This window comes from Microchirus variegatus, assembly GCF_963457635.1.
Source record: "Microchirus variegatus genome assembly, chromosome: 10".
Lineage (NCBI taxonomy): Eukaryota > Metazoa > Chordata > Actinopteri > Pleuronectiformes > Soleidae > Microchirus > Microchirus variegatus.
Window position 1 is genome coordinate 6,372,017 of NC_139811.1, and position 13,233 is coordinate 6,385,249.

Below are 13,233 nucleotides of genomic sequence, written 5' to 3' on the forward strand. Positions count from 1 at the left end.
GGAGAGTTCTTCTTCGTGGGTTTTTTTTAAAGGTAGATGCAACAGCGTACTACTGCCCCCTACTGTTGGTTAGTTTTCTTCTTCGTCGGCTTCTGTTTTGAGGTTTTTACATGGATGTATTACAAGAACTGGATATAGACTTTTATCTCGTAAATTAAGACACATTTTCGAAGTCTGACTTTTTTATTTTACTTAAAATTAAATTACTTTTTTGGCCCCAATAGTCCACATTGAGAAGGTTTCATTTGATATAAAAATGTAATTAAAAATAAATAAATAAATAATTTACATTTAATTTAGCCCAGGGGTGTCAAACTCAAATACAGAGTGGGCCAAAATTTAAAACTGAACAAAGCCGCGGGCCAAGGTTGAACAAATTAACCTTTTAATAGGGACCCAAACAAGTTTTGCATTGAATATTGAACAAGCAAGGCTTATATAACTTTATAGTGACATGCAAAATCGAGTTTCAAATAATAATAAAAAAAATATCAATGGCATATCAGATAAAATGTAAATAAAAATTGAATGCCTCTTTTCTATTTGCAGCCTTCTGAGGTAAATATCAAAATAAACTTGTTCCACAGGCTAATAAATTTGAAAATAAAATAATAATGAATGAATCAAACATTCAAGCCTTGAAGTAGCAAGAGAAAGTGCATAAATAAAACGTTAATTATTGCTCAGTTTGCTACACTGATTTGCTTTAACACTGAATATGGAACAAGCAACGCTTATATTAGAGCATTATGGGATTTGTAGTATTAGCGGTGAATGCGGTGTTACAGCGGTAGTGCTGCATAATACCGGCGGGCCAGCTCTAATGTTAATTTGATATTGCCTCAAGGGCCAAATGAAATTACATGGCGGGCCAAATAAATAGGCACAAAAAGTACTGTGTAACATTTCAGAGAGCTAATTATTTATGTGCATTTTTTTTTTTTTTTTTTTTAATAGTCAGGCCAACGGTTTTTACTCTACAGATGTGACTTAAACCTAAACAAAGTGTGGTACTTCAAAAGACAAATACTTCAGTAGTACACAAAAACCCTACAGTAGGATTAGTAAATCCTATCCTAAATTTCCACCTCTGCTTATCAAGACTCCTTAACTCAGGGTTTGAGTTCTTACAAGTTACCATACAATTAGACTGTGCTGCAATATATTATTTACAAACTACATTGAAGTTCACTACCTTCAATTGTGAGGTTTTTTTTTTTTGAACCTTAATCACTTATAATTAAAGCAAGTTCTGATTTTTCAGCTTCTTAAAGTGTATATGTTCTGGTTTCTTTGCTCCATGTGACAAATTATTAAAAAATAAATTTTGCTTTGTGGACAAAACAAGCCATACGAGGATGAGAATTTCAAAGTTCAGGGAACACTGATCAACTTTTTCTGGACCAAACAAACGGAGAAAAGAATAGATTAGGGAAATATTTTACATTTAAAACATTTAATAATAAAAAAATAATCATAAACATTTAATTTAGCCTTGTGGTGCATTAGTTTGTTTCTTTAAACGTAGAATTACACAGCACAAAAACAAATAATAAATGGGCACAAAACTTTTTACAGAGAGCCAATTATTCCTGTGCATTATTTTATTAAGTCAAGCCAAAATGGTTTTAATCAATAATGGATGTAACTTTAAACATAGCCTAGTACAGTTCAACTCAAAAAATAAATACTTTAGTAATACATAAAAAACCTACAGTAAGATTAGTAATTGTAATTAATTATTACTTTCCACCTCTGCTTATCAAGACTCCTTAACTCAGAGTTAAGGAGTAAGGAGTTTTGTTACCATTAGATTGTGTGTGAGTTTTTTTTTTTTAACCTTAATCACTTATAATTAAAACAATTTCTGATTTTTCAGCTTCTTCTAAAAATACATTTTGTTTTGTGGACAAAACAAGACATTTGAGGATGAGCATTTCAAAGTTTAGGGAACACTGATCAATTTTTTCTGGACCAAACAAACAGAAAAAATAATAGATTAGATATTTGTTTTACATTTATTTTGAACATAACTTTGCAGTGTGTCAGTTATTTCCTAATCAGAGATGTAACATTGACCAAATTTAATCACCAACTATTTTGAGAATCTTTAGTAACAGGTTGTATAGTCTCAGATTTTTCAGCTTCTTGTGACATATTTTAAAAATTCCAAAAAAACATTCAAACCAAATCATTTTCGTTAAAAAAATGTTTTATTCGTTCTCAGCTGCTCACTCCTGCTACAACAGATTACTTGCACAAAAGTCTCAACACTAAAAAAAAATCTGTCTGATTTTCTAAACATCATGACTCCTGGAATTCAGCCATAAGAATAAAAAGGTTTTATTTCAAGTTGTCATGTCAAAAGATAAAAAGTTGTACCATTTGGCATAACATTCTGTTAAATAATCCGAGTTGTCTCTCTGCCAGGTTTGTGTCCTTCTAAAGAAAACTAAACGCGCTCTAATCCTGCAACCTACTATCCCATTTTAGAAATAAACTATGCAGGATAGGCCTGCATCCCTAAGACGAGTAACGCACGGTTTTGCAGGGGAACATAAATCCCCTGCTGGGAGGCCTCCCAACATGACGCGCAAAAAGACTATGAACACAGAAAGGTTCAACCCCAGTCTTTAGAGGGAAATAAACTCAACAGTGAGACAAGTCAGCATCAACATTGAATTACAATTTAGTTAGCGACTACAAAGGCTGATGCAATGCGTAAAGTTTAAGACTTTAAATTGCATTTGGCTTTAAGTGGTAAAGTCCATTTAAAAAAAAAAAAATCTCAGTGTCCATGTCCTGTTGGGCAGAGTGATGTAGCAGCCATTGAGTCATGTGTTCAGTTTGGCACAGTCCAATATCTAAAAATAAGTAAATAAAAAGAAGTCAGCACACTTTAGTATTAAGTAAATATGGATTAAATAAGTTGAGTACCATCTGAAAGAACGTACCTGAAGACATCCTGTGGAAAAGCAGCGTCATCGTAGAAGTGTGTGTGTGTGTGGGGGGGGGGGGGGGGGTGGATTCATCTTGGGGCAAAGTCCTCATCGTGGAAGGGTCGGATCATCTGGGGCAGTCACCCAGGACGTGGTGTCCACCATGGAGTCCTCCGATCCAAAAATCTGCTGCAGCCGTCATCTCCTCTACAAAACAAGGCAGAATGTGATAAGTCACAAGAAAAAAAAAAGAAACTGATGACAAAATTCTCAGGTAGCTCACCTGGTCAGGTGCGACGGGTCCTCACATCCAGTCAGGGTCCACCTATGGATGCCCTCCCTAAACTACACCTGCCTTTCCTGTTCTACACTGACAGTGGAGATGGCAGTTTCTCATGCAACCAACCAAGACATGAGAATTAAGCATCGTCCTAATGACTCTACAAGCTAGTAGTTAAGCCTATGCTCCATCCAAAAACCCCAAATAAGAGGCAAAAGACAAGTTATGTTTACATGATTGGTGTTGACCACAAAGCTCCAGACACCAAGTCAATCCTAGAAACGAATCAAATAACGTAAAATAAATGATTTTAGAAGCTGCAGCTGCTCACTCCTGCTACAAGAGAGTACACTAACAAATTCTGTCTGATTTTCTAAACATCATGACTCCTGAAATTCAGCACCACGGAATAAAAAAGGTTTTATTTCAATTCGTCATAACATTAGGCGTAGCCTTCAGTTAAATAATCCGAGTTGTCTCTCTGCCAGGTTTGTGTCCTTCTAAAGAAATGAAACGCGCTCTAATTCTGTAACCTACTATCCCATTTTAGAAATAAACTATGCAGGATAGGCCTGCATCCCTAAGACGAGTAAACGCACGGTTTTGCAGGGGAACATAAATCCCCTGCTGGGAGGCCTCCCAACATGACGCGCAAAAAGACTATGAACACAAAAGGCTCAACCCCAGTCTTTAGAGGGAAATAAACTCGACAGTGAGACAAGTCGGCATTAACGTTGAATTACAGTTTAGTTGCACTTTGACATTCTTTTAAAAGAAAGGCAAAGCGCTTTAAAAATAAATTAATAATTAGTACTATCAGTTAGTGACTACTACTACAAAGGCTGATGGCAGTGCATAAAGTTTAATACTAAAATGGATATCAAAAGCTTGCCAACAAGTGCCAGATTTGAAGTACTTCGTAACATTATCCATGGGCTGATGACATAAATTGAAGTTTAGCTTCAAAATCGACTCTTAAATCAACTTTAAAACTATCCATTTAAGTGGAGACCCTGACTAAATCAACACAGGACAGACTGACACACAAGACAAGACAGACGGACAAACACACGGGACAATCAGATGGAGGACAGACACATAAGACAATCAGATGGAGGACAGACACATGACAATCAGATGGAGGACAGACACATGAGACAGGAGGCCAGACAGAGAGACAAGTGAGAGAGGGACAGACAAGAGAGACACTGACAAAGTCAGTCCAGTCAAGTCAGTCAAGTGTTCGTATTGGTCAAAAGGTCAGATTAACGTCAGTCATCACACACTCACTCCATCCAGAAAACATAGTAGGAAAAAAAAACAGATGAGAAAATTCTCGACTGGCAAGTACAGTCCTGACAGTACAGTTTTCATGGCCATGAAGAATCAAGAGACTGCTGTGAAAAAGATCAGAGGAGGTATAGTATTGGCACAGCGGCCAAGCATGAAAGACAAACTGCTCTTACCGCCAAGTTTTAACTAAACTAAAACGCAATCTAATTAAGTTGGACATTCACGGATGTCGGTGCTCCTCTTCTAGATGCGCTAAACCGGAAAAAGGTATGGTTAGGGTTAGTCACTTACCGTACACAGATGCGCTTGGCATCCATGTAAAATTCCTAAACGCGCAAGGCCAGACGTCCAATAATACAAATCCGCAGCGAGGGTAGACGGCCGTCATTGCCGACTTGTATTGCGGGACACAGCCAAGTACTATGTGTGTAGGATTTATTTGTGCGTACTAGGGCTAACAGTTGATTAATGGCCACGATGGAAAATAAAAAAAGGCACAGCGGCCAAGAAGACTAAGCCTTGTGACATGGCGTACAAGGCACAACATTAATTTTATTCCTATCACCTATTTAAACCTAATTTAAGATCTGGTCCTCCATCACTATCCCTCAAATATCAATAAAAAACAAAAACATTTTCATTAAAAATGAGCATGAAGGCCAAGACAGATCGGCACGGCGGCCGGAACGTCGATGAGCCCGTAGGCCTGGTGTCACTTACTTTGACGGAAAGTCCAAAAGTTGGAAAGAAAGTGGTTTGGCCTCATGGTAAGAAAAAAAACAAAATTTATATTTCCATACTCTGCACTCATGGAGGCCAACAAGGTAGCTCTCCAAATAAGAAAACGTATGGACTCACCCCTTGTTGACGGAACCTAAAAAAGGAAATGTTAGTGTTTACAACCTATCTTCAACACATCTACTGCAATGTGAACTGCTGAACAGAATGTTATCGTCAGAGCATCTCAATAAGTCAGTCTCGTCTTAGTCTAAAGGTCAGGTTAACGTCTGTCCAAGTCTCTCACACACACACACAACCCATTCAACACTCGGCATCTTTCAAACAAGAGAGAACTTCATACACTGCATCAGTCGCGCACCTCATTCGTTCAAATCACTCGCTCAGCAGTTCCACAAAAACGTAACTAACGAGGACCAGATTAACCAGGAACATGCAAAGCCAACCTGTGGCAAATGCTCCACTTAAGCTATTTGACAGATGGAAAGCAGGAGAAGAGAAAGATCGTGGCCATGAAACAATACAGATAGATATAGGCCAAGTGGCCAAGAGAGAGGGGTGACACGGCGGACACCCAGAATTAACCATGACACCTACAAATTGAAGGTCTTCATGAAGATCAATCTGGGGAAAAAACAAAATGTTTTAGTCCAGTATCCAAACTTGATGTTCAATATAGAGTACATACATAGTCAGAATTGATTGTAGCATAAAGATGATTAAGATTTAAGGAACGCCTTTTAAGTTCAAGTGTAAAAATGTCATACAGACACTGGTTCCCAAATAGAAAAACCTTTATATACTATACATTTGTGATTAAATTTATATGTTGCCATCAGCTAAATAGATTATGTTAATTAGCCATAATATAAAAAAAAGGTGTCACTCACATTCTTGGATAGTGGATTTTGTAAATGACGGGTCCGACCAGGTCTCCGTGAGCATGAAGCAGAAGGTTGTTCCTGTTAAAAAATGAATAAAAGTTTAGAATTATATAAAGTGTAACCCTTAATCTGGCTTTAAACATTTAACATATTTAAAATGATAATAAAAAATTCCGGTGAAAAACTCAATAGTAATGACCATGAACGCAACACTGAATTAACATAGCACAGCGGTGCGTTTAAGGACAGCAAAAAATGCATATAGTACCCCTTATGCATAATTATTTATTTAATTAGTGTCTTTAGTAGTTAAAAGAAAATCGATTAAAATCGAAAATCTGATATATAAAAAAGAAAAATCGGAGATTCAGATTTTTAGGCCTACTGCTTCGCCAACATTGAGCTAATGCCAAATGATTAAGCTAACAGAACGCCAAACATTTAATTTACTAAATGACACCTAGCTTGAACCAAAGCTGAAATGGAGCAACTAGATAAGATTGAGGCCGAATTGAGCCGACAGAGAACGGATAAAAGTTTTTAGAATATAATTAAGCAAACACAGTCACCATTAAGCGAACTTAACAAAAGTTACCCACCATTCTGAACGTGTCACAAGGCTGGACCCGGTCAGAACACGCCATCTCGAAGCTCCTTCTGCGTACACGAGCTAATGCACCTGAAGGCCACCTTTTCGGCGTCTGACGTCACGCCGCGGTAGTCTTCTTTGCCAACCGGTTAATGGCGGTTGGCAAACACACAGAGATTTTGTGCATTCTTGCCGCAACAAGTTCTCTCCTCCCGGAACAGTTTCTGTAATTGTCGTTCAAGTTGTAGTTTTCGGCAGCTCGTGTGTGCTCCTCTTCAGAGTAAAACGAACACGGGGCTCTTGCTGGAGGAAGTTAAATAGGAGGAGGAGGAATCAATCAGCGGCCATCAGCTGATTGAATTACACCTGCGTGAAGATGAGCGTGCGCTGCTGGCAAACAACCATTTGGTGCACTACTGCCACCGTGTGGTATGGAGTCTGCATCAAAATATTAGCAATTCTACTACTGCAAAAAATAAATACAATAAAAAAAACTACTACTACTACTGCTAATGTGGTATATATATATATACATGTATATATATATACACACATATATATATATATATATATATATTATGGCATGCCATTCAGGAATAATTTAAGAATATAATAATGAAAGTCTGAATATATATGTGTGTGTGTATGTGTGTGTGTGTGTGTGTGTGTGTGTGTGTGTGTGTGTGTGTGTGTAAACATCTGCCTGTGTTATGTTTATTGATTATAAATAGGGTTACTGTTTAATCCAAATCTAATCCTTGATATGAAAGTGTTTAGTTTTTTTTATTCCTTTCATTTATTGCTTTTGTTCAATATAGAAACATTACACACAAACAACAAAAACATTAAATTAAAATTAAAATATTCACGCCCTCATCCCAAACTCAGCAATCAACAAATGTGATAATAATAGAGAAATGATACTGATAATGATGATAATAATGACAGAGACTAAGGCTACAAATAAATTAATGTATACAGCAACTAAACAATTTGATGATATAAAAAAAGACACGCAGGTTTTTTTCTTGTAATGTTTTTTTTAAATATCTCACACCCAGTGAGAGAGGGAGAGCGAGTGACACACGCACACACACACACACACACACACACACACACACACACACACACACACACACAGACACACACACACACACGCACACACACACACACACACACACACACACACACACACACACACACACACACACACACACACACACACACACACACACACACACACACACAGTCAAAGCAAGCAAGTGTTTCTCTGAAAGAGATATCCACCCGTCACTGAAGCTCCCCTGAATCAGTAAGTGCATCATTTTATCTTTAGTTTTGATTTATTTCCCATGTGTGTGTACACATGCATGTTTTTATACTCATCTAATGACTCCATTGTTTTCATTTCATTAAAAAGCGATGTCAGTGTCAGTGTCAGTGTCAGTGACATACAAATGATATAGTTAAAGATAGATAGGTGTAGGGCAGTCTAGTGACTTTTATTTTCTTTGAAGGAAGTGACTTTGGCATCGTCAATTTTATTATTATTATTATTATAATTTTTTTTTTCCACTGTCTGATGATCGAATAACACATTTATCTCTGGAAATGAGTAAAAACTTGTGGCAGATGCACCTTAGCTGTGTTGACAGTGAATATGTGTTCCTCCAGGGGGGGGTCAGATGTGATTTTTGTCCCTATATTATGTGCATATAATGTAGTGTAATACATGTATTTTACTGTTTTTAAATGCTGTTTTCTTGTGTTCACGACCACACAGCACTGATCCACGCTGACCATCCCCATCAGAGGGATCGAGCATCATAGGAAATCCATCCGTGTGCGTCACCTCAGTAACCCAGGACACACACACACACACACACACACCTCTCCCCCCCCCTGCTGCTTTCTCCTGCCTCATGCTTTCCATGTCCAGCTCCACCCTGTGCCACCATGGATTTTGTGGATTCGGGCGACATGGACCGTGGCTGTGGAGATAGAAACTGCGGCCTCTCGTCGGGACTCCCAGAAGACTGCTCCAGCCACGCCTGCCACTGGGAGGAACCTATGTTTGGACTAATTGAGTTAGGTAGGTTAAAAACTGAAGTAAACAGGAACAACAATATGAAAGAAATAACAGAACTTTTTCCATTGTAAACAAATCGCTGCTCTTCTTCTTTCCCAGTGTGCGTGACTGTGATTTACATACCACTGATGCTCTTCGGCCTCCTTGGAAATATACTCACAATTCTGGTGGTTTGGCTGCGTCCACACATGAGGAGCTCCACCTACCTGTACCTGAGCAGCATGGCGGTCAGCGATCTGTTAATACTCCTGCTGCTGCCTCTGGATCTATATAAGGTACACTCACATTTTTACTAAAACTCAAGAGGGATTGTCAAGTAATATTGTCATTTTTCTGATTACAGTATTACACGTTATTTTAGTTTCAAGAGGTGATTTAAAAGAAGACCCACAGTTGTTGCTGCATTGCTTGGTACGGTTATATAAGTCTGAACATGGAGCTAATCAAATCTGACCCTATTTAACAATGTGAATGTGAAAATCTGATGTTTTTGAAAAGCTCAACCAAGACTTACCTTTTTAGACGTTTTTTTAACAGTTCTTTTTATTTATTTATTATTCATTTATCTATTTATTATTATTTTAGCGATATGTTTAACTCTTGGGTACTTTACTATAGACGTTTGGGGCATATATGTGTTACATGTATAAAATGTGCTATACAAATACAGTTTGGTTGGTTGGTCTGTTGGTTGGTTGGATGGTTGGTTGATTGGTTTGTTAGTTGGTGTGTTGGTTGGTTGCTGGGTTGGTTGGATGGTGTGTTGGTCGGTTGGTTGGATGGATGGATGTTCGGTTGGATGGCATGTTGGTTGGTTTGATGATTGGTTGGTGTGCTGGTCTGTTGGTTGGTTGGTTGGTGTGTTGGTTGGATGGTTGGATGGATGGTTGATTGGATGCTGGTTGTTTAGGTGATTATTTGGTGTGTTGATTGATTGGTTGTTAGAGGATAGTTGTTGATAGTGTTTGTTTGGTTGGTTGCTGTGTTGGTTAGTTTGTGGGTTGGGTGGATGATGTGTTGGTTGGTCGGTTGTTTTAACAGTGTGTTGGTTGGTAGACTGGTTAGTTAATTGGTTGGCGTGTTGGTTGGTTGGATGGATGGATGGTTGATTGGTTTGTTAGTTTGTGTTTTGGTTGGTTGATTGATTGGTTGGTTAGATGATAGTTGTTGTGTTTGTTGGTTGGTTAGTTTGTGGGTTGGGTGGATGATGTGTTGGTTGGTTGTTTTAACAGTGTGTTGGTTGGTTGAATGGTTAGTTAATTGGTTGGTGTGTTGGTTGGTTTGATGGATGGGTGGTTGATTGGTTTGTTAGTTGGTGTTTTGGTTGGGTGGTTGGATGGTTGATTGCATGGCATGTTGGTTAGTTAGGTGATTGGTTAGTTGGTTGGTAGCTGTGTTGGTTAGTTTGTAGGTTGGGTGGATGGTATGTTGGTGGGTTGATTGGTTAGTTTATTGGTTGGTTGTTTTAACAGTGTGTTGGTTGGTTGGTTGATTGGTTAGTTAATTGGTTAGTGTGTTGGTTGGTTTGATGGATGGATGGTTGATTGATTGGTTTGTTAGTTGGTGTTTTGGTTGGTTGGTTGGTTGGTTGATTGCATGGCATGTTGGTTAGTTAGGTGATGGTTGGTTGGTTGGTTGGTTGGTAGCTGTGTTGGTTAGTTTGTAGGTTGGGTGGACGGTATGTTGGTGGGTTGATTGGTTAGTTTATTGGTTGGTGTGTTGGTTGGTTGTTTTAACAGTGTGTTGGTTGGTTGATTGGTTAGGTAATTGGTTGGTTTGATGTTTGGATTGATGGTTGATTGGTTTGTTAGTTGGTGTTTTGGTTGGTTGGATGGTTGATTGCATGGTATGTTGGCTAGTTAGGTGATGGTTGGTTGGTTGTTTGTTTGGTAGCTGTGTTGGTTAGTTTGTAGGTTGGGTGGATGATATGTTGGTGGGTTGATTGGTTAGTGTATTGGTTGGTTGATTGATGGTTGGTGTTTCCATGAGTCAGAATGAAGTAACCAAACCATTGTTCCATCTCTCTCAGCTCTGGAGGCCCAGACCCTGGCTGTTGGGAGACATTGCCTGTAAACTGACCATGTTCCTCTCTGAGTGCTGCACCTTCTGCACCATTCTCCACATCACCTTCCTCTCTCTTGAAAGGTACGTGGCAGTGTGCTGGCCAATCGCAGCCAAGACTTTGGTGACGCGGCGCAGAACCAGGGCTCTCATTGGCTGCCTCTGGCTGGGCGCGGCCGTTAGCGCAGCACCAGTGTTGATCATGGTTGGAGTGGAGGAAGTTGGGGGAGAGGATGTAGGGTTTGGAGGATGGAGGGAGGACGCAGGGTGGACAGGCAGGGAAGGAGAAAAGGGTGCGTTTGTGATGGGTGGAGGCGAAAGAGGGAATGGACACTTGAGATTGATGGGTGGCGGGCTGGAGGGTTTACAGTGGGAAGAGAAAGAGACAATAGGATTGGGTGAAAGAGAGAAGTTATTCAAAGAAGAAGGGGAGAGAAAGGTGGAGATTCTAGAATCAGATGACAGGAAACAAGGAGACGGAGGAGAAAGAGGAGACGGGAATCAGGTAGATACAAGAGGAGGTGAAGAAGACGGACGGAAGATGGAAGATGACAGAATGCAGCAAAATAAAATGAAAGAGGACGAGGGAGGAGGCGAGGAGGAGGAGGAGGAAGTGGATGTTGGCGTGGGAGGAGAGTGGGACATGAGAGAGTGTCGCTGCACGCACTACGCCGTCTCGTCTGGCCTGCTGTCCGCCATGATGATCCTCTCCAACCTGTACTTCCTGGTACCGCTCTGCATCCTGGGGCTGGTCTACAGCCTGATCGGACGAACGCTGTGGCTGCGTCCGCAAAGCAGCCGCAAAGACCAGAGTCACCGGCACACTGTCAAAATGCTCGGTGAGCGCACATGTGTGATGTTTTCATATGCTTAGACATGTTTGAAGCGGAAAATAGACAACGTTGGGCCTATGGACGTTGTCTGTTTCCTTCTTTAAATAAGTCATTAGCTTTCAGATCCCTTTCAGACCTGGTAGTTACCTCCGTCCTGGAGGACACCTTCTCACCTGACATCAGATCTGACCGTAATGAGGTCACAGGAGATGCCTCCAGGATGCATTTGGATGTCAGGTGTGAACTCTGATCACTGAGGATTATTACCAGGTCTGAAATGGCTCATGTATTACCCAATCTAACATCTGCTTCCCATGTTCCCCTCGCGTCTCTTCACCTCCTTCAGGAGTGATTGTCTTGGCGTTTGTCCTGTGCTGGCTGCCCTTCCACGTCGGTCGGACCATATTCTCTCTTTCTCTGGGCTCGGGCACTGAAAGACAGGAAACGTCTTACGTGGACGCGAGCTCACAATCACAAGACATGAACACACTTCCTGGTCCTGATCCTGGTCCTCCGAGCTCAGACACCCAGCCGCAGAGTCTCTCCCAGACAAGTGGACAAATGACCACACGTACAGGCGACGTACGGTGCGGCACCTGCGGCGGGACCGGTGATGTAGACACGGAAACCAAAGCGCGCTCTGACAGCGCGAGCGCACGCGAACACTTGCGCCCGCGCGTTGCGTCGCGCCGCAAAAACCCAGAGAGTACATCGCACAACGCTACGACGCTCGACGCGCAAAAAGGCTGCGCAAACTCACAGAACGACACGCTCGCCGACGCTGACCCACACAACCACGACACACACATTGACGACGAAGACGCACAACTCTATTTTTTATACTATCTGTCTCAGTATTTCAATCTGGTGTCCTCGGTCCTCTACTACCTCAGCGCCGCCGTCAACCCTCTGCTCTACAACCTGATGTCCGCCCGGTACAGACACGCCGTGCACAGCCTCGTACAAACGCACTGTCAGACGCAGTCCCGGCGAATACGCAAGACGCTCGGCGCGCAAAGCTCGACGACCGCGCTGTGAGGATGAACGCGGCATGCAAAAAATTGTACAGCATTGGACGCGATGCTGCAAAGACTGTGACCGCAGAATGCCAATAAAAATGCAGGACTTGTTTTCCTGTTCTTTAGTAGCCTTTTTTTTTTTAAATGCTAACTTTGTTGTTCACTGGTCTGATTGGTTCCGGTACTTAAAGGTGCATTATGTAATAAATCTAAATCAACTGGCCATAAAATCCTCCTAATATGTCACAGAGACGCAGGAATAATGTTCATATAACAAACTGAACTCACCAACAACAACAGTACAGACAAAATATCTGCATTAAAAAAAATATTTTGCAGACTGCAAATCATGTTTATGTTTTGAAATCATGTTTTGGCATGTGGCGCCACCTACCGCCGTCTACCAATCATTGCAGTCAGTAGAGTCTCAGCTGCCGAGCAACCACGGGTTGCCAGTTACGTCAGAAAACGAAACCTTAAAGACCAAGGTATTTTGAATTTGAATGTA

The 13,233-nt window shown here is 40.7% G+C and overlaps 1 protein-coding gene across 1 annotated transcript; it reads left to right on the forward strand.

Annotated features, from left to right (window-relative positions):
* Positions 1-8,679: 8,679 nt before the first annotated feature.
* LOC310933089 (growth hormone secretagogue receptor type 1) lies at positions 8,680-12,744 on the forward strand (the record flags this gene model as incomplete). Its single annotated transcript, XM_083896511.1, has 6 exons — positions 8,680-8,815; positions 8,912-9,087; positions 10,842-11,108; positions 11,511-11,712; positions 12,053-12,159; positions 12,562-12,744. 6 exons carry the CDS (start codon positions 8,680-8,682, stop codon positions 12,742-12,744), a joined length of 1,071 nt encoding a protein of 356 aa, XP_083752637.1.
* Between the last annotated feature and the right edge of the window lie 489 nt (positions 12,745-13,233).